The sequence below is a fragment of the Leucoraja erinacea genome, chromosome 40 (assembly GCF_028641065.1).
Source record: "Leucoraja erinacea ecotype New England chromosome 40, Leri_hhj_1, whole genome shotgun sequence".
NCBI lineage: Eukaryota > Metazoa > Chordata > Chondrichthyes > Rajiformes > Rajidae > Leucoraja > Leucoraja erinaceus.
Genome location: NC_073416.1, coordinates 4,479,498 through 4,503,263, shown reverse-complemented (window position 1 = coordinate 4,503,263; position 23,766 = coordinate 4,479,498). Strand labels below are relative to the sequence as shown.

The 23,766-nt window shown below is 44.5% G+C and overlaps 1 protein-coding gene across 3 annotated transcripts in view; it reads right to left on the bottom strand.

The window, feature by feature from the left end:
• The window catches only part of lmbr1l (limb development membrane protein 1-like), a 51,974-nt gene that overhangs the window by 24,923 nt on the left and 3,285 nt on the right, over positions 1-23,766 (bottom strand). For 2 of the 3 annotated variants that reach the window (XR_008726388.1, XM_055664574.1), the window contains exons 2-4: positions 13,138-13,222; positions 4,151-4,184; positions 439-578 (exon numbers count right to left, since the gene is read on the bottom strand). Coding sequence is in view for 2 of the 3 variants with exons in the window: in XM_055664574.1 (XP_055520549.1) it covers positions 439-578; positions 4,151-4,184; positions 13,138-13,222 (259 nt within the window). In the remaining variant the exon portion in view is untranslated. Of the gene's footprint in view, positions 1-438; positions 579-4,150; positions 4,185-13,137; positions 13,223-23,766 lie in introns of those variants that run through there. The other variant, XM_055664575.1, reaches the window with a different exon arrangement.

Here is a 23,766-nt window from a genome sequence, read left to right as displayed (position 1 = left end):
GCTGGCAGTGCAACTGCGTCACAGCTCCAGAGACCCGGGTTCGATCCTGACAACGGGTGCTGTCTGTGTGTGGAGCTTGCACGTTCTCCCCGTGACTGCGTGGGTTCCTCTGGGTGCTCCAGTTTCCTCCCACATCCCAAAGTCGTGCGGGTTTGTGGGTTAATTGGCCCCATGTAAATTTCCCCCTAGTGCGTAGGGAGCAGATGAGAAAGTGGGACAGCGTAGAACTGTCAACGGGTGATCGATGGTCGGCACGGACTCGGTGGGCCGAAAGGCCTGTTTCAATTAAGCAATTCAAGTTGAAATGCTACACACTTCCCATCAGAAAGCAGGTTCTTCCTAAATGTGCTAGCTTGGCGCAGCTAATCTTGTAAACAACAACAAAATGGAGCTTTGTTAATGCTGTATATCCGAGAGGCAGAGACAATGAGTACTCACCATGAAGAAGTGAACCGTTCAACCACTGCATGTAATAGTTTTCCGGCAATGAAAGTAGGATCTCATTGCTAATAATGGAAAATGGCAGGAGGAAGACAGCACCAGCCGACACAGCCAGGGTGAATGTGCACATCCAAAGCCTAGTCAAACAAAATAGTGCTGTTAGTCAACCTGTATTGCACCATTGTCTTTGCTCTATTAAACATTCTCTCTCTTCCCTTCTGAAGAAGGGCCTCGACCCAAAACGTTGCCTATTCCCTTCGCTCCATAGATGCTGCCTCACCCGCTGAGTTTCTCCAGCACTTTTGTCTACCCTCTCTTCCCTTGGCCATTTCAGCACAAGCTCACTTCCCTTTCTAAAGGTGCAACTTTTTGCTCACACAAATACAAATACACACACACGCATATAATATTTAAGTGTGTGTGTGCGCGTGTGCGTACATGTACATACATACACTGATTTTTTGTTCTCATTTATCATATAGTTCACAGTGCACTATGTTCACATATTCTGTTGTGCTGCTGCAAGTAAGAATTTTAGTGTTCTATTGGGACATACAATAATAAAACACTCGTTCCCGAGGCATTGCTGTGTACAACCTCCACGCTCTGCTATTAGTTACACGAATATATCGGAAACTAAATGTAGAAGGAATCCATTCAACTGTACAGCACTGGAACAGGCCCTTCGGCCCACAATGTCCATGGCGAACAGGATGCCATGTTAAACTAACCTCATCTGCCTACATATGATCCATATCCCTCCATTCCCAGCATATCCATGTGCCTATCCAAAAGCCTGTTAAACACCCACTATCCCATCTGCCTCCACCACCATCCCATGCACCCACTATGTAAAAAAATGTGCCCTGCACATACACTGTAAACATTTCCCCTTGAAGCTTATGCCCTCTAGTGCAGGACATTTCCACCCTGGGGAAAAAAAAGGTTGTGACTGTCTACCTTGTCTTTGCCTCTAATCATTTTATACACTTCTCTCAGGTCTCCCCTCAACCTCGGGTGTTCTGGAGAAAACGGGAATTTATCAATCCTCTCCTTGGAGCCAATACCCTCTAATGCACGCAACATTCTGACAAACCTCTTCTGTACCCTCTCCAAAGCAAAAAGAAAATGCTTGAGTCCTGAACCTGTCATAGAGGTTACGGGTATTACGGGAGAATAACATATTGAGCCAATTATATGCGTTTGCTCAGAGCAATTATTTAGCAGGCATCTTCCCAGGGAAACATACGCATTCATATTTCTGCAAACTCTGCCTGCCAACGAGATAAAAATGTGATTTCTCAGCGCTTTAAACAATAGAGATAATCCTCAGAACATTGCGGTAACATTTCAAGCTTTAAACAGGACGTCACGTTTGCGTGCATGCTCAGTTTTATGTGCAGCAAGTTTTGTTTTTATATTACAATTGTGTTGTAACCTCCCCCACTGTTCCTCCTCTCTGTTCACATGAAGCTCACAGATCAAGCAGTATAAATACAGTCATGAAAAACACAATAAAGACTAGAACAAATCAGCAGAATGGTGCAAGGTTCGCAGTGCATTTGACAAATTGCGGTGTCATCCACTGTGGGGCATGAAGATAGCGAATCTCAGTCAATGTCTCGGGAGGCACAGTGGTAGACTTGCTGCCTTACCACACCAGAGACCCGGGTTCGATCCTGACCCCAGGTGCTGTCTATACGGAGCTTGTACATTCTCACAGTGACCTGCGTGCGTTTTCTCCGGGTGCTCAGATTTCCTCTCGCACTTCAAAGACGTGCAGGTTTGTCGGCCAATTGGCTTCGGTAAAATTGCAAATTGTCCCTAGTGCGTGAGGGGGAGTGTTAGTGTATGGGGAGCGCTGGTCGGCTCGGACTCGGTGGGCCGAAGGGCCTGTTTCCACTCTGTATCTCTAAACTGAACAAAGAGGCACTTTGTGATACTAAATCTGAATAAATGCAACTACTTTTCTTTTTCTGCCTGTGAAGTCGGATTCCTTGACAATGTGTTTCTTGTTTGTCGAGTCATCAGGTCCCACAGGGCTTTCTCTGTGGCAGATGTAGAGTGCATCCCTGTACCAAGCTCAAAGAGAAATATCTCTTGTCAAGGCTTGTCACCGAGATGTTGCACTTGAACTTGGAGTGAGAACCCAGTATTTACACAGCGCCGACAGACTGCTGCATAAATACCTTCTTATAAAGTAACCTACAAAATGAGCATCTGCCAAATCACAAAATGACATAAACGGCAGCACAACAGGGAGGACTCCGGGAGGATGTTGCTCGGAGACTCTGCGCTATCTGGCAATCGCATTGCACCTCCAGAGCTTTGCTTCAATGCATTAACGTCCTGACCATTTCCAGGCACAAGCACACTGCAACATCCAAATCCAAGTGCTTGCAGAAACACAATGACACTCCAAACGTCATTCACTTTAGGAGGCTTTAGGGGGAAAGGAAAGGCTTTCATTCACCCCTCGCTCTGTAGGTGGGTGAACCGGGGTGAAGCCTCCAGCACCTTCAAGGTGGGCTTCAGGAGCCCCCCCCGGGACACAAAGATGGCCGGACGAGGAGAGGGACATTGATTCGCGGAAACCTCTCTGGTACATCGAATGCGCGGGCCGGACTTTGGACTCTGCATAATGGCAGCGCCTGCATGTGCAATATATGCAAAAATAATTTGAGCGTGCAGTTGCATATGTGCGGCAAATAAAGTACTGTTGAAATGGACTTGAGCACTCTACATTTCCCGGGCAAGGAATAAGCTCCATCCTAGATGCCCTGGACCAGCAGCTCTCGCTAGTTAAAAGGGCAGCAGGTGCAGGGAAACACCACCACACACAGGTTCCCCAGGTCACACACCACCCCGATCTGAAAAACTCAATTTGTTCATTATCACCGAGTCTAAGTGTTGGGATTCCTTCCCCAATAATTCATGAGCTCATTAAGTGATAGGAGCAGAATTAGGCCATTCAGCCCGTCAAGTCTCCTCCGCCATTCAATCTTGGCTGATCTATCTCTCCCTCCAGACCCCATTCTCCTGCCTTCTCCCCATAACCCTAGACACCCGTACTAATCAAACAGCATCGTGGCATAGTCACAGTGGACTGCAATGATTTAAGGCTTATCAATGCCTTATCAAGAGGAATTGGGGATTGGGCAATAAACATTGACCAGTTACACCCTGGTCCTGTGAATTAATAAAACTGCCGCGGTGAGATGAGGTCAGATTTCCTCGATTATAAATGACACAAGAATACAAAGTGGAAGAAGAAGTCGGCCACTTTGGCACCACCATTCAAGATGAGCACAGCTTTCTGAATGACTGGTCTGCTAACAGAATGACTATACCCTCATGGAGGTGCTCAAACATTCACAGAACAAAACGATGGCCAGGTAACCGGGTAAGTTTATGAAGTTTCACAGGTATGTACGTGGCTGTACAAAGGGCATGTCTGATATTGTCAGATATGTCACTGATATCACAGTCATCACTGCAGTAGCAAAGTCCAACTGACATGGGATTTTGGACCTCGTCCAATCGACTGCGTCTAAGTTTCATTGCTACAGACAGTGATTTGAAGTTGTGCCCATATTTCCACCCCCTCCCCACCACTAAAATCTAATGGCAGATTAACAGCAGCCAACACAATTGCAATGATTGAGGCAACAATTAAAGTTGGGGATTGAATTCAAACGATGGCACTTACGTGATGCGATTGACTGTGGCGTCCTCGATATTGTCTAGAGAGAAAATTATACGGTAATGTTAGAAGACTTGAAATTAGTGCTTTATTCTCATTAAAATGGAGGCACACCGTGTAACAGGCAAGGTTCCATCAGACCAAGGCCAAGTCTGCTTCAGATCACATCAGCACCTGATCAATGTTTTGGCCAAATAGATCCCTTCATTAGGCAAGGTAGGCTATGGTTTGAGGCCAAAGTCAAGGACTTTAACCCTGATGACATTACCCACACAACCCAGACTTTTGTACACCTTACAAAGTGAATCAAGTTGTTCTTGCCTTGAACCTTCAGGACAAAGACTCAAGTAGGAAAAGACCATCTGATGCAGAAAGCGCGCGCGCGCATACACACACACACACACGTTGGAGTGCAATGGGGATAGGGAAATTTATCCCACTGGTCAAGATTTAAACAGCATCTCTTAACATCTCCGACTTCGGATAAGAAATTTATCCCACTGGTCAAGATTTAAACAGCATCTCTTAACATCTACGACTTCGGCTATATAAATAAATATGATTATTATTATTATTATTATGAGGACCAGCAGCCCAACTCCTACTTTGAAAGCAAGGCCTTGTTAGCTTAATGTTTATAGGCTATTGTCAGACATAGAAATGCATTCTACATTCTCCTGTAACGCATCTACCCAAAGTTCAACAGCAGATGGGTTGAAGGAAAGAGCGTTCACGTCGCGGCAACTGCTTCCACCAATCTTTCCACCACCACGCACAAGAAGCAACAAGACAGACACCATTGTCTGCAGATGCCGAGAAGTGTGTTCAGCTCTGGCTGAACAACTTCTAATCTTGTGTGTGGACTCGATAAGAAGAAGAACAGCAGATCATTTCAATTGTGGTTCTACGTTATGCACGACAGCGGAAATGTGCCAATACTTTAGCGCATTAATAGAAGAACATCGTGTCCAGAAAGCACGGGAAAAGGTTAAGCCATCTGACGTCAATGGCTGGCCGACAATGGAAGAAGCTGTTTGGTGACAGGCAGTACAGGCCCTGCCAGGTGCTGTACAAAACCTTAGAATAGCCGAAATAAGTTAAAGAGAGACAGTAAAAATAGCCCCTCCAGTTGTTAGCATTAATCTTGGCACAGACAATCCATTATTGCGCATTCTCTTAGCATGCTGAACCTTGGCACGGTTTGGAATTGGAAGATGCAGGCCACAATCGCTCTCTCGGCTGCACGTCTGTAAAGATCAGCTGAACCTCCAGTTAGATCTCTTATTCGGGCTGAAGTAGTTTGCATCTGTCACAGGTGCAGCAAGGGGTGGGGGGTGGGTTATCAAGGGTTTGTGGATGGTCCCTTATGTCAGAAAGGGGGGGGGGGGGGGGGGGGGGGGGGGGGGGGGGGAGGCCGAGCCGATATAAACATCCAAAACATTAGGCTTTAGAGATACAGCGCGGAAACAGTCCCTTTGGCCCACTGTGTCCGAGTTGACCGGTGATCCCTGTACACTGCCACTATCTTACACATTAGTGGCAATTTTTACCAAAGCCAGTTAACCTACAACCCTGTACGTCTTTGGAGCATGGGAGGAAAGTGGAGCACCCAGACAGTATTATACAAAATAGACTTATTATGCAAATTAGAAAATGCCAGATCTTGGGACAAAGATCTGGGCAGATCTTCGGCAGCACACTGGCACAGCGGTAGAGTTGCTGCCTTACATCGCCAGAGACCCAGGTTCGATTCTGACTACAGGTGCTGTCTGTACGGAGTACCAGTTTCCTCCCACACTCCAAAGATGTACATGTTTGTAGGTTAACTGGCTTCTGTACAACTATCCCAACTGTGTAGGATGGAGCTAGTGTACGGGAATCGTAGGTCAGCACCGACTCGGTGGGCTGAAGGGCCTGCTGCCATGCTGTATCTCTAAACGAAGTTAAGTGTTCAATAGACAATATGTGCAGGAGTAGGCCATTCGGCCCTTCGAGCCAGCGCTGCCATTCAATGTGATCATGGCTCATCACCCCTAATCAGTACCCCGTTCCTGCCTTTTCCCCATGTCCCCTGACTCCGCTATCCTTAAGAGCCCTATCTAGCTCTCTCTTGAAAGTATCCAGACACAAGAGACTGCAGATGTTTTAATCTTATGCATACAAAATAAAGCGCTGGAAGAACCTAGCGGGTCAGGCAGAATCTGTGGGAGGGAATGAACAGATGACGTTTTAGGCCAGGACCTTTCTTCAGACTGATTCAATTAAGTGTTGAGTTAATACCAACGAAAAGAGACATTTTTGGATTTGTCCTTTAAAATTTAATTGCATTGAATCTAACCCAGGTCTTGTGAGCCGTGAGACATCGGCTCTACCAGCTGCACTTCTCCATTACCGTGCTGTATCCTTAAAGTCTAAAGATGGTGGTGGGCTTTGGAGATCTCACAGCGGGTCGCTTGGCTGCTACTTTGGAGGGCAGCCCACACTCCGGTCAGCGCCATGGTACCACAGCAGAAAGTGGAGACACACACAAAGCCCCCTAAAATACAATACTAGTCAACAACTATCAGCCAGAGGTTTACACTGTTAAATCTCAGTACTGATTGTCCCAGCTGTACAGATACAGAACAAAAAGTAATGATCAAACAGAACACCCTGTTTAAATGCGAGATGCAACCTGCATGATAAAGCTATGGTATTAGCAGTGAATAACACGAGGTCCCAAAGATTAAATTGATATTTCTATTAAATCTGTACACAATTCAAGTTGCTGACACAACAGATCGTGGTATTCTGAATTACAGACCGACAAGTGCTGATTGTGTTACATCTCTCCCCCCTCCCACCCACACACTCAAGGGCACGAGGTTTGTCAACAATCAGAGCCCTGGTGAGGTTGTGAGCAGCTCACTTGCCTTAACCTCTCACACAGGTGACAGGCAATAAGCCAAAGTGACCTATTAATAGTACAGAAAAATAACCTACTAGGTTCATCTTCCATCGAAGCACAGCATTAAATAAATTTGCGATCATCTGATGGAGTTAGCAAAACTGCCACACACACACCTCGTACTTCAATGGATCTGCAGCCGTTAACACACCGTTCTCATCTCACAACTTTTCCCTTTACCAGCAATCTCAAACTTCCATTTTACATTCATCGTTTGGGCACCTGATCAGATTCCCTTTGAAAAGCCAGAGGCCATAGCCACTGCCACTCTTTCTTACTATTAGTCACATTCTCAGACAGTTATTAGATGTGTCAAGCGCAATTTCTCTATGTCGCAGCCTAACCTGTAGTTGTGTGTCTTGTTGCTTTTTTTTTAGTATGGCTGTGTGGTAATTCGAATTTCACTGTACCTTAATTGGTGCATGCGACAATAAACTGACCTTGAAACCTTGAAGGTAGACAAAAATGCTGGAGAAACTCAGCGGGTAAGGCAGCTTCTATGGAGCAAAGGAATAGGTGCGTTTCGGGTCGAGACCCTTCTTCAACCTTGAGCCTCACTACGGTTTTTGTATCCTGCGACCAGATCTCATTTCTGTTGGATCATCGGGGCGGTACGGTGGCACAGTGGCAGAGTTGTTGCCTTACAGTGCCAGACTCGGCTTCGATCCTGCCTACATTCTCTCCATGACCTGCGTGGGTTTTCTCAAAGAACTTTGGTTTCCTCCCACACTCAAAAGACGTACAGGTTTGTAGGTTAATTGGCTTGGCAGAAATTTGACTAACAATTGTCCCCAGTGTGTGTAGGATAGTGCTAATGTGCAGGGATTGCTGGTCGGTGCGGACTCAGCGGGCCGAAGGGCCTGTTTCTGAGGCGTATCTCCAAAACTAAACTAATCTGAAGAGGCAGCAATAACAGCAGACTGTAAACTAACTGGTCTGTTATTCAGTGGTCATGTGTACCCAAGTACAGCAAAATACTTTTCAAGCATACAATTCAATGACAATCCTGCTATTCCACATGTGTAGAAAAGAACTGCAGATGTTGGTTTAAATCGAAGGGAGACACAAAATGCTGGACACAGTCTGAAGAAGTAGACATAGTTTGAAGAAGGGTCTCAACCCGAAACATCACCTATTCATTCTCTCCAGAGATGCTGCCTGTCCCGCTGAGTGGGAATTTCAGAAGATTATCACAGAACTATCCAAAATCACTGCAGCCACCTCTTTGGGTGCCTGGCTTTTCACCCCCTTTAGTGCAGATACTCGAGAAAATCTCGTGACTCAGTCACTCGTTCGTCACTCTCATTAAACCCTTCACAAAATAAGCAAAACTTTCCTCAAAGTAAATATTAGAGAAATCAAAAATTCCCTAAAATTCCTTTCCCAGACCACTGCTTAAAACTGAACCAGACGGTTTGCAACTTTAATGCCAGACATGACCTGGAGTTGAGCTTTGCACACAAGTCCTGATCAACACCAAGACCATCTGTCTCCATATCCCAGTGATTGGCCTAATCCTCCCCCCCCCCCCCCCCCTCCTCAAGCAGCTCATTTCCTGCTGAAACCATCAGCCATATCGCTAACCTCTCCGCTCAACAACTCCAATGTATTGAGGCGGCCACACCCATTCTAGTCTCCAAAAGCGTCACCTAAACCGTGGCTCCCCGTGACCCAACCCTAAATCTCGTTGGCCTACATTGGTAGGGTGCACGTGGCAGCCAAACGTTTAACAATGGCATTGTTTACAGATCCCTCCGCAGCCTCGAACCCCTACCCTTCAAGCCCCGTAACCTTTGATGATATCTACGCTCTGCAACTCGATTATGTGTGAATTTGATCACTTCACCATTGGCAGCCATGACTTCTGACCAGCATACTAAATGGAGGAAAAGGCCACTCAGCCCCTTGACCCTGCTACACCAAGGGCCAATTTCTCATAGTCGTGTCTGCCCAGGCAAGACTGGGAAAGGTACAGAATGGGTTAAGTGTGGAAGCGTGGAGGAGCGCTGTGAAAATGCTAATGCATGATTGAACGGAATATTTCCACACATCACCCAGCCATGTTCTGGCAGGTTGAACTAGAATAACCCTGGGTGGATAAAACAAACAGCCTCATAATAGATCGAAACAAGTCTCGACATCTCAAAAAGAACCTGATGGAACAAAACCTTTCCCCAGGGCCTTAGAGCCGAGCAGATCTCAAAATAATAAACAACAATGCACAGAGGGACAAAAGTACATCAATGGAGGGACATGTTAACATGCAGAGAATGCCCTGATTGTATTAAGAGGGGGGGCGGGGGGGGGAGAAAGCTGGAAAAGGGTGGTGTGAGGGGGAGGGAAAAGCATGGATACGGGTGTGGGGGAAGTTTGAAGTGACAAAGGCGAGAGGTAAAAAGGAGACAAAAGGGTGTCAGAAATTAGGGACTTGGGGATGGGAGGTGAGTGTACATAGGTGGGGAAAGGAGCAAGGGTGATGGAAGTGGGTGAGAAATAAATAGTCAGTCATACAGCACAGAGACAGGCCCAACTTGCCCATGCCAACCAAGATGGCCCATCTACACGAGTCCCACCTGCCCAGGTTTGGCCCGTATCCCTCTAAACCTTGAGAGAAGATGGGTAAAACTAATAAGAGAACTGAAATACAAGGTGCTGTTACTCCAGTTTGCATGTGGCCTACAAACTACAAGGTCCACTTTCTCCAAGTTGCTTTTGTCCCAGCTAAGACCAAGTAATGAAAATCACCAGACTTCTCTTCCACTGGGTAATGTACGGGAATGCGGAGGTGTTTGTTGAAGTTAGCCAAAATTGGAGAATTCAACATTCACATCACTGGGTTGTAAGCTACCCAAGCAAAATACGGGATGCTGTTCCTCCAATTTGCGTATGGCCTCACTCTGGCAATCTAGACAATAGGTGCAGGAGTAGGCCATTCAATGTGATCATGGCTGATCATCCCCTGTCAGTACCCCCGTTCCTGCCTTCTCCCCATATCCCTTGACTCCGCTATCCTTAAGAGCCCTATCTAGCTCTCTCTTGAAAGAATCCAGAGAACCTGCCTCCACTGCCCTCTGAGGCAGAGAATTCCACAGACTCACAACTCTCTGTGAGAAAAAGTGTTTCCTCGTCTCCGTCCTAAATGGCTTACCCCTTATTCTTAAACTGTGGCCCCCGGTTCTGGACTACCCCAACATCGGGAACACTCTCAAGTTTCCTGCCTCTAGCGTGTCCAAGCTCCAATAATCTTATACGTTTCAATAAGATTCCCTCTCATCCTTCTAAACTCCAGAGTATACAAGCCCAGCTGCTCCATTCTCTCAATCTAGGAGGCCCAGGACAGAAAGGTCAGTGTGGGAATGGGAAGGGGAGTTCAAGTAGTTAGCAACTGGAAGATCCAGCAGGCTTTGTCGAGCAGTTCTTTGGGACAGTTGTTCCTCACGGAGTATCATGCTAAAAACGCAACAGTATCTCAAAGTTCTGCCAAAATCTTACTGCGGTTCGCATTATAAGCAGTCTTTGGAAGAAAATATCGACACATTTTGTTGACCAAGAAGACTAAACCAAATTAACACACTTCACAATACTAACTTAGTAGTCTTAAAATAAAAACAAAATGTTATTACTGCTGAGTCAAATTTTAAAGAGATTTAAAACACATTGAAACATTTGGAATGAAATGCAGATGTTGCATTTTGAAAGCATGCAATCCAATACATTTGAGCCCGTGTTTAAAATGGCTTCTGAAGGTCACCTCTCAGTTCACCATGACATTGGCAACACAATAGAGTGTCAAAACAACAAGCCACTTTTGAGGTCAATGTTACAACCTGCGTAAGTGAACAGAAGAGACACCCATTAGGATCCTCAGGCTTGGAGCCACCACCCTTTCAAACGTAATTGTTAAAACTTGTACTTAGGATACACCTTTAAAGCAATGCGTTCAGACTAAAAATAGACACGGCACGAACAGAGGAGGCAGTAGGACCAGTGAGAAATGCAGGGAACAAAAGATTTACATTCATCTCATGTACTCGCGTTCTTGAGGAATAATCGCTGTTGTTATGGAGGAGACATAACAACTGATGTACACACAAAATACTATTGAAGCAATGTGACAATGACCAGATAATCTGATTTACGAGCCAAGGATTAATATTAGGTAGACAAAATTGCTGGAGAAACTCAACGGGTGCGGCAGCATCTATGGAGTGAAGGAAATAGGCAACGTTTTGTCCCGAAACGTTGCCTATTTCCTTCGCTCCATAGATGCTGCCGCACCCGCTGAGTTTCTCCAGCAATTTTGTCTACCTTCGATTTTCCAGCATCTGCAGTTCCTTCTTGAACAAGGATTAATATTGCCCAGAATACAAGGAGGAAGTCTCCTGATCTTCCTCGGCATAATCCCATGGGATATTACATGTCCGCCGGGAGCAGACAGGTTTCACCTGGAAGACGACGTCAATAAAAGTGAAGGCCTCACACGGCAGGGTTAGAGAGCTGGACAGCATGTAAAACAGGCTCACACTGACCAAGTTGCTCAACCGAGCTAGTTCTAAGTGCCTGGCCTGGTCCTTATCCCTCCAAGATAGACACAAAATGCCACAGTAACTCAGTAGGCCAGGCAGCATCCCCGGAGAGGGGAAAAAAAAAGGTGGGAACCAGTCTTCAGACCTCTTCCTTATCCCTCCAAACCTTTCACATCCATGTGCCTGTCTAACTATCTTTTACATGTTGTCATTCCTTCCTCTGGCTTCACAATTTGCAACTCTTCAATCAGTCTGTCTCACAATTTCGGCTTTTATCTCTGGCCTTCGGTCCAACCATCTGCCTGTCAACCCTCCATCTTATGTATCCACTCTTTGCCCAGCCTCTCCTCTCTCCCAGCTTTCTTCAACCCTCCCCCGCCCGCCCCCTCACAATCAGCCTGAAGAAGGATCCCAACCCGAAACATCACCTATCAGTGAGACCAGAGATGCTGACTGACCCGCTGAGTTGCTCTAACACTTTGTGTCATTTTGCGCAAACCAGCATCAGGACCTGTATTTTTCTTAAACTGCTTTTGATCGGAGCTATTGAGTGAACTTTGGTCATTCTAATCTTAGCTCCAACATCTCAGACAAAAAAAAAAAATGCTGCCCTGTCCAGCATGTTGCCGCCCCATCCTATGAAGACAGACTCTTGGCGAGTGATAGTTCTGCATGCATCAATAATACTTTAATGAACTCAAGTGTCTAGTCTTCAGAGAGCCAAGCACGTTGTGCTTTTCATTGTAAAAACAAATTTTAAGAGGTCAATATTAGTTGCATGGAGACAGGTAGCGGTAGATGCTGGAACCCAGTTGCATTATTGCTTTGCAAAGATGTCATCCATCTCTTCGATGCATCGCACCATTCTATGACAGGCACCAAGCTTGCTTTACTTCCTGTAATAAAACAGTTACCTGTCTAAAGAAAGCATCCAACACCAGCAGAGGTGGTGTGCACAGACCAGCAGTAGTGGGTGGGGGGGGGGGGGGGGGGGGGGGGGGGTGCACTGCAATGACGATGGAGTGGGCTGCTGGAGTCCCTGCAGCAGCCTGGGACTCTGCTGGATCGATCGCGTGGACCCGGATGTGGCAGAGCGCGTGGACTGGATGTGGCCTGCTGCAGCGGAGGACACCACGGCTACACTTGGCCAGTCCGACCCTGCAACGTCACCCGCACAACGGGCCTTCATGGTCACGACAAGAACCCTGCACTTACAAAATGACACCAAATCCGTATACTACTACGATACACTTATATTCTATCTGAGATACGATACAAAATGTATCCGTGCTCATGTGTTGTGATACTTGTACAGATCTGTATACAAAAATGAATTTCACTGACAAATAAAGCACCATAAAGTATCACTGTAACCATAGTAACTGAAGGGATGAAAGAGCAACAAAAAAAAGTTGAGGATGCATCTCCATCATTCTTGCGGCACTCCTGGAAAGGGGATTTTCCCCACCTATGAGCATATTTACTCATTTCAATGAAAGATTTCACTTTTAAAAAGTCACCTGTTGCAAACTCTGCATTCTTTTTAAACCGAGTGATGACCAGGTAGGAGAGGATGTACAGGGTGGTGAATAGCAGCGCGCAGATCTGTGGGGAAAAGATGAATAAGTAAGTTAAAGGGTCAGACAACAGCACCAGCAAAAGCTGCCTACTGCAACACTCTAAATGAAGTTAAAACTGTTCACTTGGCCACAAGAGCAATGCCCCCCCATCACCAAACTCTTCCATTGCTCAGTAGGTACCTGGGTAGAATCCCCAAGCCCACTGAACAATGGCAGGTTCTCATCATTACCTACAGGGTGGAAGATTGCAACCTTCACGTGGTCCGCCCTGTTTTGACGAATGCAATCCACCCGGCGTGCAGCACCAAATAGAACAAGTTGTCCTACAACTTTAGGCTGCGCACGCCATACGCAAGATCATTACCTACATGACCTGGTGAGGCAGTAAGGGAGAGAGGTACTGCCAACTTCAAATTAACAGGTACCGAGTCATGTGCATGCACTTCAATATTTCGCCACATTCACTGAAGCAATTTAGAAAATCCAGACAGTCAAGTTACTTTCGTGCACGTTTGACATCATCCATCCAGTGCTTGCATTCTTGTTCTCCCTCAACAAGCATTTGAAGTATGCGGAGCTCCAAAACCCCAACTGACCCCACCCCAATCATTCACAGACCAACAGAAGCACACCGTCATTTATACAAGCATGCAATTTACGAAGACAAAATGATCCCAGAACAAAAGTCTTACTTTAACATTACAGCAGAAATACTGCTACCCAGTAGCTCATCTGCACCCCCATTTTCAAACACCAAAATCAATGCTTTTTAGGCTTTGGCAACCTCTTATTGAATGTAAATCATCTGTAATTATGTCTCGGTAATACAAAGTTACTTGGTACAGAAACTGACAAATGGTCAGTTTTATTGGTCTAAACCTTCTTCAATCTCTTCTTTTTTATTTCATAAAAACACACTTCAAACAAACTGCATGAGCAGAATGCTAAATATTGGCCAGGGGAAAGGTGTACATGCCCAGGATTCTTGCTTGCCAAATTTTAGTAATAGTTATAGTTATAGAGATACAGCACAGAAACAGGCCCTTCGGCCCACCAAGTCCACGCCGACCAGCAATCCACCCCGTGTACTAAAGGGCCTGTCTCACTTTCACAACCTTTTTTTACTCGTGGACATTTTTCATCACGCTAGAAAAAACGCCCCGACCTACTTGATGCCACGAGTACCTACGACTAGCATCACAGCCTACTACGACCTCGTGACGACCATGCTGAGAGTACGAGTCAAGGGCAAACTCGGCAGAGATCGTGAATTAGGTCGTAAAACTGGGACAGGCCCTTAACACTATCCAAAAACACTTGGGACATTTGGCAATTTTTACCGAAGTCAATTAGCCTACAAACCTGTACGTCCTTGGAGTGAGGGAGAAAGCCCACGTGGTCATGGGGAGAATGTACAAACCTCGTACAGACAGCACCCGTAGTCATGATCGAACCCGGGTCTCTGCCCCTGCAAGGTAGCAACTACCGTTGCGCCATATGGGACACAGAACAGATACATTTTGAATGTTAAAGTGAGATGAAACTGCGTGCATGAAGAGTTCAAGGAGGAACTGCAGATGCTGGAAAATCGAAGGTACATGAAGAGACTTTGTCTACAGATCAGACATGATTTAATTAAAAGACCGAGGGCTCAAAGGGAAGAATGCTGGTCCTATTATAGAAACAGCAGATAATATCATCCCTTTCTGTTGGTGGATCTCTCCAATTGCCGGTGGTTTTGCTTTATTAAAAAGCTAGTATTTGCATACAATGAGTTACAGGAACACTTAAGCAAACAAACTAATCTCGAGGATTTTAAAAAAAAACCTTTGGTATTCAGGCTCGTTAGACGCCCGAACCGGGAGGGAGCTGGAGATGTCAGGGTGCAAGGAGGGGGCCTTTAGACATGTGAACCGGGGTGATGCCTCCAGCACCTTCAAGGGGGGGGCTACAGGAGGCGCCCCCGGGACACAAAGATGGACGGACGAGGAGAGGGACGGCGGTTTGCGGGAACTGCTCCAGTACATCGAGCATGCGGGCCGGCCAGACTTTGAATAATGGTGACGCCAGCATGTGTAATATATGCAAAAAGAATTTCCCTGTGCAGTTGCACATGTGGCAAATAAACGCTATTGATATTAACTATAGAGGAAGATATTTTAATTGCTCGAGTCACTTCTTGCTGGATCAGACCCGCACAATGGAAGCACTGGTGCGGGGATTGAAAAATAGGAAAGAACAGAAAAATTGATAATTCCTGCAAACTTGTTCTACATGTACAAGTATTAACTGCGCTTGTGCAGTTGCAGCACCTAGAATGTGGAACAGCATCCCTCTTCTCATCAGAACTGCCCTATCCATCTACTCCTTTAAGTCTAGACTTAAAACCTATTTCTACTCACAAGCGTTTCTTGAGGGAGCACTGTGTGTATGTATTTATGTATGCATTGTTAGATCTATTGTATTGTATGTAGCACGTTGGTACCTGCACTGATGTAAAGCACTTTGGACAACAAGAGTTGGTTTTAAATGTGCTATAGAAATAAAATTGACTTGACTAAAGTTGCGCAATGCCGAATATCTTCTCAGCCAAATGAAAAGCAGAGGTGACCGTGCAAGGCAGGTTTGAATCTGCTCCTCCCACCTCCTGCTGCAAGCTATATACAGGCTACAGCATTTAACAGCAGCAACAAGGGGGAAAAGAGATCACAGAGTGGAAGTCTACTCACAACAGGTTGCAGAATGTGAGAGGCAATTGAGTGACTTGACCAGAAAGTTAACAAATGTTTAAAATGCTGACAACTCATTATCAGGATAGTCTGAAGCAGCTTGGCTGAAGGAGGGTCTCAACCCGAAACGTCACCCATTCCTTCTTTCCAGAGATGCCGCCCGTCCTGCTGAGTTACTCCAGCATGCTGCGTCTATCTTTAGTGTAAACCAGCATCTGCAGTTCCCACCTACACAACTCATTATCAGGGTGCTCCAGAGACACATGGAACTGCAGATGCCGAAATCTTGAGCAAAACACAAAGTGCGACAGCTAAATTCTTATTAAAGATGGTTCAAAGATCTCCAATGAGGTAGATGGTAGGTCGGAACCACATTCTAGTTGGTGAGAGGACGGTTCAATTGCCTGATAACAGCTGGGAGGAAACCGTCCCTGAATCTGAAATAGTGAGGTGTGTTCTTACACTCAGCAAAAGCGAAGGAACAATTTCGAAGGTGCACAGTCAAGGACATGGAAATAAAAAATATCCAATCTTTAAAAATTAGCTTGATACATGAACCAAGAACATATGTGTATCCGTTGCATTTTGTATGAGATACCCAATGTTTGTGCAACTCATCTTCTAGGGATCCACATGTGATACAGTGAGATAGTCTATCAGAACCTCTGCAGTTCTTTCTGCAATAAATCTAAAAGCAGTTGGTCAAAAAAGTAGTTTGGTCAAAAAAGTCACTTTTTTCCCCCACCCCAAAATTCCTGTGAGCAGCATATACGAAAATATAACATTAAATGGTGGTTGGGAGTTATTCTTATTATTTTTTTTTAATTTGGTTAAATTCAAACCAGTCTTTGCTGGTTTCTGATGATGAGTGCTGTCTGTAAGGAGTTTGTATGTCCTCCTGTGACAAATGACTCATGAATCCCAAATAACAATCAAATTACAATCTGCTCTTTGGGCACAACACAGCACATGGGAGTAACCGTTTAGCATTTGCTCAGTTCTCTCTCTCAATGTCCTGAGTGATTAAGACGTCATACAATATAGCGGGCCATCTTTCATAATTTGTACAGATATCGGACCAAGCAAAGCAACACTTTGAGCAAATTATCATACTTTAACTATCTATTCCAGGGCTCCTACTGAGCAGAATTAAAACAAGCAAAAATCCACAAATGGATCTCTGCATCTCAACAAACTGTTTGACAATAGAAACCATCCAGGAAGTTGCAAATGGGATTACACAAAATGCCCGATCAAGGCGATTGAATGATACTCCCAAAAACGTAGAAAGTTAAACGTTGCCCTCACGAATAACACCAATATATTGCTCAATTGCTCATTACTGAATCAGAATTCACTACAATATATGGAACCATACCATTTTGGGAGAACAAATCATTGCTGCAAAGATATTATCAACAAATTGAATTCATTCCATTGGAAAATCATTTTGACTTTCTCTCCATCAAGGATCTGCACTTGATTCTTGCCTGAAATATTGAGATCTGTGGAAAAGTGGATAGAAACATAGAAAATAGGTGCAGTAACAGGCCATTCAATATGATCATGGCTGATCATCTAAAATCAGTACCCCGTTCCTGCCTTTTCCCCAGATCCCTTGATTCCGTTAGCCCCTAGAGCTAAATCTAACTCTCTTATATCGAAGAAAACTGTCACAACAGGGCACAAACAAATTAACTTTCCCTATTGAAAAGTTCTTATGTAGTTTGTGGACCTGAGAAGCGAGTGCAAGGTTAGTACCACCCATCGACATTAAATTTCAAAAGCCAGGAAATGTTTATCCACGAGTAGATCATTTGTTGCTTTGGATTTCGGGAATTCTACCAACCCCCAACTTGATCCTGAAACACTAAAGTGAAACAAAGCACGTACACAGGATGTTCTCAAATGGAAGTGGAGGCTTTGTGTTACTAGCAGTCAGCCTCCATGTTGGCAAGAGCTTGGGGAAGGGAAGGAAGATCAGTGCAGGTCTCTTGTGCATCCGCCATTTCCTCCAGCCAGCATTACTAACTGCAAAGCATAAAATGCTGGAGGAACTGCGGGTCAGGCAGCATCACTGGAGATAAAGAATAGGTGATGTTTCAGGTCAAGATCCTTCTGGAGGGAATGGACAGGCTACATTTTGGGTCAGGACTTTTCTTCAGTCTGGTTAGCCTGGCATCACCAACCATCCTTCCATCACAAGGGCAGATATTCACTGATGATTGCATGTTGTTTCACAACTCCTCAGTAAATGAAGCAGGTCGTGCCTGCACGCTGCAAGACAACGATCAAGCAAGGAATGCTAGGTGATACTTGGGGGGGGGGCAATAAGAATGCAAGACAATGGCTAGAATATCATGCAGCACAGAAGCAGGCTGCAAATATCTCCACCAATTTCATTCCCCAGCTCTCAAACTGTATCCTTCATGTCATGACAACCTGAAACATCCAAAATACTCAGTTCTCTAGTCAGCAAGTTATCCATCTTAGTTCTGGTAGGGAAGAAGGGATGAGAATACAATCAAATTCTCACATTTCCCTGCAATTTGCAGCATTTAAAAACATTGAACCCTCAAAGCAAACACTTTTCTGCCACATAATTACTTCTGAAAAGCACATGGGCGACAAGTTACGGAAGTAATGATTAAGATGCAAGTTCTCTTCCTTTGCAAATACTTTTTTTTTTTTTTAAGTTCTACTCTTTAAAAGGCATTCAAGTGAACAAAAGACTCAAAAACATGTTTTCAAGTCCTATGCCTTTGTGCCAGAAAAGCTAATCAGAAGCAAAGAACAGCTTTGCATAAACTGCAGAAGCATGGAAACATAGAAAAATAGGTGGAGTAGGCCATTCGAGCCAGCACCGCCATTCAATATGATCATGGCTGATCATCTAAAATCAGTTCCACGGATTCACAACTCGCTGGGTGAAGAAGTGTTTCCTCAGTCCTTACATGCATTGTTTTGGAGTCTTTTGTTCACTTGAATGCCTTTTAAAAAGTAGATCAAAAGAGAACAGCTCCTGTCTTTCCGGTTAGAAGGCAAATGAACATTTCCATACGCTGGCTAGATATGCCACGGCTCTAAGGATGTGGGCCTGCAAACATCCTTGGGTCCTAACATCCTGTCCCACAGAGTCACTGGAAAAATAATTCCCTTTGGGGAGGAAAACCTGCCGCATCAGCCAAGAACAGTCTTTCCCTTATTAGTTGTTGAAGCATGTAGCCTTAATCCCCAAATGTGCAAATGGATTCCAAGTCTAAATGTCCAAGTCTATAAACCAGCCATGACTTATATCTGCTTCCGTTATTTCGCCCTCTGTGCAGCTGTTTAATTATTAACTTCGTCGTGATTGCAACTAATTAATAGGATTGGATCTACATAGGCCGAGCACCAGGAAGCCTGGCAGCTGAACCTGAAGCAGCGTCCACAATGGAAAGGTCAATGATTGTTTGCTACTCACCTCAGAATAGTCTGGAGATGAGAAAGGGAAGATTTTTGGGAGGGGAGGAAAGATTTGATTCAAGGCACTACAATAAAAACGACTTTTTATTTAAAAACAATTATTTCAATTACACTTTCAGCTCTCATATCCATCGTGATATTGATAAACACTTAACTATCAAACAGAATAGTTTAGAGAGACACGGCATGGAAACAAGCCTTTTGGCCCACCGAGTCCGTGCCAACCATCGATCACACGTTCACACTAGTTCTATGTTATTCCACTTTCTCATCCACTCCCGACACACTTGGGGCACTTTTATAGAGGCCAATTATCGACAAAACTGCACATCTTTACTGTGTGGGAGGAAGCCGGTGCAGCCAGCAGAAACCCACAAGGTCACAGGGAGAACATGCAAACTCCACGCAGACAGCATCCTAGGTCAGGATGAAACCCGGGTCTCTTGCACTGTGAGGACGCAGCTCTAACAGCTGTGCCACTGTGCTGTCCATAAAAGTCTTCCATTCATGAAAATGGTCATCAGAAAATGAAGAAGTCTGAAGAAGGGTCTCAACCTTAAACATCACCCATTCCTTCTCTCCACATATGCTGCCCGTCCCACTGACTTACTCCAGCATTTTATGTCTATCTTCAGAAAATGAAACTGGCACTTGGGATACCCCAAGCTTGATAAAAAAGATGCTCGTCCATGAACCAGTTTAGAAGAGTTTTTTCTTTTGCAAATTCCCGCACCTCCTGTTTAGTGATCTGGAAAAAACAAACTGTTGGAAATACCCAAGGAAGTCAGATGCTGCAATATTTCCAGTATTTTGCGTATTAGTTCAGATTTCCAACATATGGCTTGTTTCTGTTTGTGATAACCTTGAGCTAATCGAGAATCAAGGGGGGGGAGAGTATCATTCGGGTGTTTCATATCAGAGGGGCTGAGGTCAGCATCTGCCCGTCTGGAGTGTACGTTAGTGTGCAGAGGACATCCTGCCTTTGTTCATGATTTGTTTCTCATGCACTTTTCCACGTCAAAGTAGGTTTAATTGTTTAGACTTTACAGCCAATAAATTCAGTCAGAAGGGTCCTGACCCGAAATGTCACCGATCAGAGATGGTGCCCGACCTGCTGAATTACTCCAGCAATGTGTCCTTTTTTGGCCAATTAACGAAGTGCAAATTTCTGATTGTTAATACTGACCAAAGATCCTAGAGCCGCTCTTAAGATCTTTGCTGATGACCAAGGTGCCATTAATCTACCTCTACGTGCTCAAAATGTCCCCTATATATTGCTCTTCTTAATGTACTGGCCCTAAATTTGAATTAGTTTTAACCAGTGCTGCATGTTCTGTTTGAATGACATTGATTCAAAGAGATCCTTATCACATCTTACAATACAATGGAGTGCATGGTTTTTCTCCCCCTCTCTTATTGAAATGCTCAATCACACGAGAGAGCATCAGATGGCAATGCAAGATACAAGCTAAATTAAGAACAAAGGCTTCCCTGATCAGTGCAGTGATCAGTTTTAAATTAGTGCAGAGACAGGCCTTGCAGCTAACGGAGGTATCAGATTAAAAAAGGACACAAAGTGCTCGAGTAACTTAACTGGTCAGAAGCATCTCTGCTGAACATGGATAGGTGACCATTTAGGTCAGGACCCTTCTATCTCGTGCATCTCAGATCTCTTGTGCATGCTGAACAAGGGTCCCGACCTGAAGTATCACCTATCCATGTTCTCCACAGATGCTGCCTGTCTCGCCGAGTTACTCCAGCTTTTTGTGTGCATCTTCGATTTAAACCAGCATCAGCTGTTCCTTCTTACACATCTATTCCACCACCTGCAGGTAAACACATTTTATTTAACTGAAAATTACATAAAAAGCTCCATAGAGCTAGTAGCTAATTATGATAGCATGCAATAGCAAGTTTTACTGAAAATTATAATGTAGTATTTAAAACTTAAAATATGCCTGCTAGTGCAGAACAATCTATCTATAGAAAGATTAAAGTGTACCTCCCAAAATCTAGCAAACATGCACAACTAGTGGAAACAAAGTGATTCATCCCATCTTGGGACATGGCCAGATTTGAGGGTAGGGCTGTTCTGAACACATTGCTTTATACCTGCACGGGACAGTGAGGAAGCCATTTGCACCAGTGCAATTTTCAGTGCTCTAAATTTTGTGGTGGGCAATTTTAGGCAGATGAAGGTAAAAAAATATCAACAGTGCAAGTAAACAGAAACTTGTGCCTCGAGGAATTCTTTCGTTGACAGGATTAAGTAACAGCTCAGGTTCTCTGACTTGGTATCTATAACGCCATCACATAACAGATGCAATTTCTCTTTCGAACACTGCTGACACCTCTTGGGATTCGGACAGCTTGAATAAAGAAGATTCACACACAAACACATGCAATCTGTAACCACCACATCTATCTGGTCAACCACCCCAGCCAAATATTTACAACTGGAATGGCTTCCGGACAGAGTCAAGTTCACAAGAAAACCAAACCAGTGCAAACTTTAGGTCTTCATCACAATACAATCCAAAGCAACTCAACATGCTTTAAAATAAAGAATTCAAAGGAACTGGGCTATTTCAGCGAGTTTGATAATTGACTAAAAGACAACAAAGTATTTTCCAAGTCTGCAGCGGTTTCAAATTTCAGTCACATAGCTCGAACAGAACAGCCACTGGGTGAGAGGTTGAAACATCACGTTAGTGCACCAGTAAGCGTAATTTATAAAGGCGACAGAGTGGTGTAGCAGGCAGTGCTACTGTTGCTATCCCAACCTGGAACATCACCAGTTGAGTTCCCATGCTCTCTCTCTCTCTCTCTCTGATCATGTGCAAAACAATTCTTTAGTGTGAAGGAAGGTCTATTTCCCTTCACAGACGCGGCCTGACCCGCTGAGTTCATCCAGCACTTTGTGTTTAGCTCAAGATTTCAGCATTACCGGTTCGTGCATCTCCAGTCTCTGGCCGTGCAGGTTTCCCTTAAGTTATTTTCTTCCAACGTCCCAAAGCTGAAGTGAATGGTCGGTTAATTGGTGACTGAGCATTACCCCTCGTGCAGGTGGGTGGTAGGAGAATAAAGGTGAAGTTGATATGGGAAAGAAACAGCTTATACAGTTTGTAGGTGGTACCGGATTGATGGGATCAGCCTGGGCCAGTAGACACAATGGGCAGAATGGCCTACATCATGAAGATGTGAACGTATTCTGTCCTTAAATTTTTAATGGCCACACAGTTAATGATTTTTTGAAAATCTAAAGTATATTAGTCATACAGCACAGAAGCAGGCCCTTCGGCACAATTTGCCCATGCCAACCAAGATGCCCCATGTACACTAGTCACACCTGTCCGCGTTTGACCTATATCCATTTAAACTATTCCAATCCAGGAACCTGCCCAAATTAGCCAGTGTCAAATAATACTGTTCAGCATTGCAAGTTCTTGGTCAACTTGCAACCAACAGAATATTTCAGTATCTTGTACATCGGACAAAAGGCAAAATTGATCACTCAGGTAACTGCTGCACCCATCAATGATAACTCGGGTCGTTTAACAAATGACATAATTCCAGTGATTAATATTATTCTTGGGGCAGGTTAAAGGTACACTTTATGACTCTACGTTGCAAGAGAAACATTTGACAAATGATTGCACAAGGCTTTGGTGCAAGTTATGGTTTAACAAGCATTTTATCACTGGTTCTCCTTAAATAAATGTTTGCCACACTTCAAAAATCAATTCATGTTTATCAGTGGGCTGGCTGAGTCCTTCCAAAGTAAAGGATGCATCTTGGCACCTCATCAAAAATGACAATTCTTTGATAACAAGGCCAAGCGGCGATACTGCAATACAGTCTTCGACTCAAAATGTTAAGTTTCTTTCTTCACGGATACAGCCCGACTTGCTGTGTCTCTCCGCCTCTCCCGGCATTAGTGCAGTTAAAATTAATTTTGCTCTACATCGCTCAAAGCCTACAATTGTATCGTAGACGATGAGGTCATTAGACATTACTCGAAGTGGAAAAAAATAAGCAATTCTGTCCGCATTTTCCACATCAGTTCTTGCCAGAATTATCAAGTCCATACAAGATATTAACATGCTGAACCACTCCACATTGTGGTACAGGACCAAGCAAATTTGTTAATTTAAACACTATGGGGATATCTTTTGGCCGGTGGTGAGAGAGATTGCCGTTGCACCCAATTCCACTGCATGCAATGTGGGAACTGACTGCAGTACTTCCCTGAAGAGCGCTGCAAAAAAAAACGCAAAATGTTCATGCCAAAACTAAACCGGAAAAATCAGCACAAAACATTGGATAAACTGGGCAATTTATCAGAGTCTAACACCATGTTGGGTTGGATAGCATT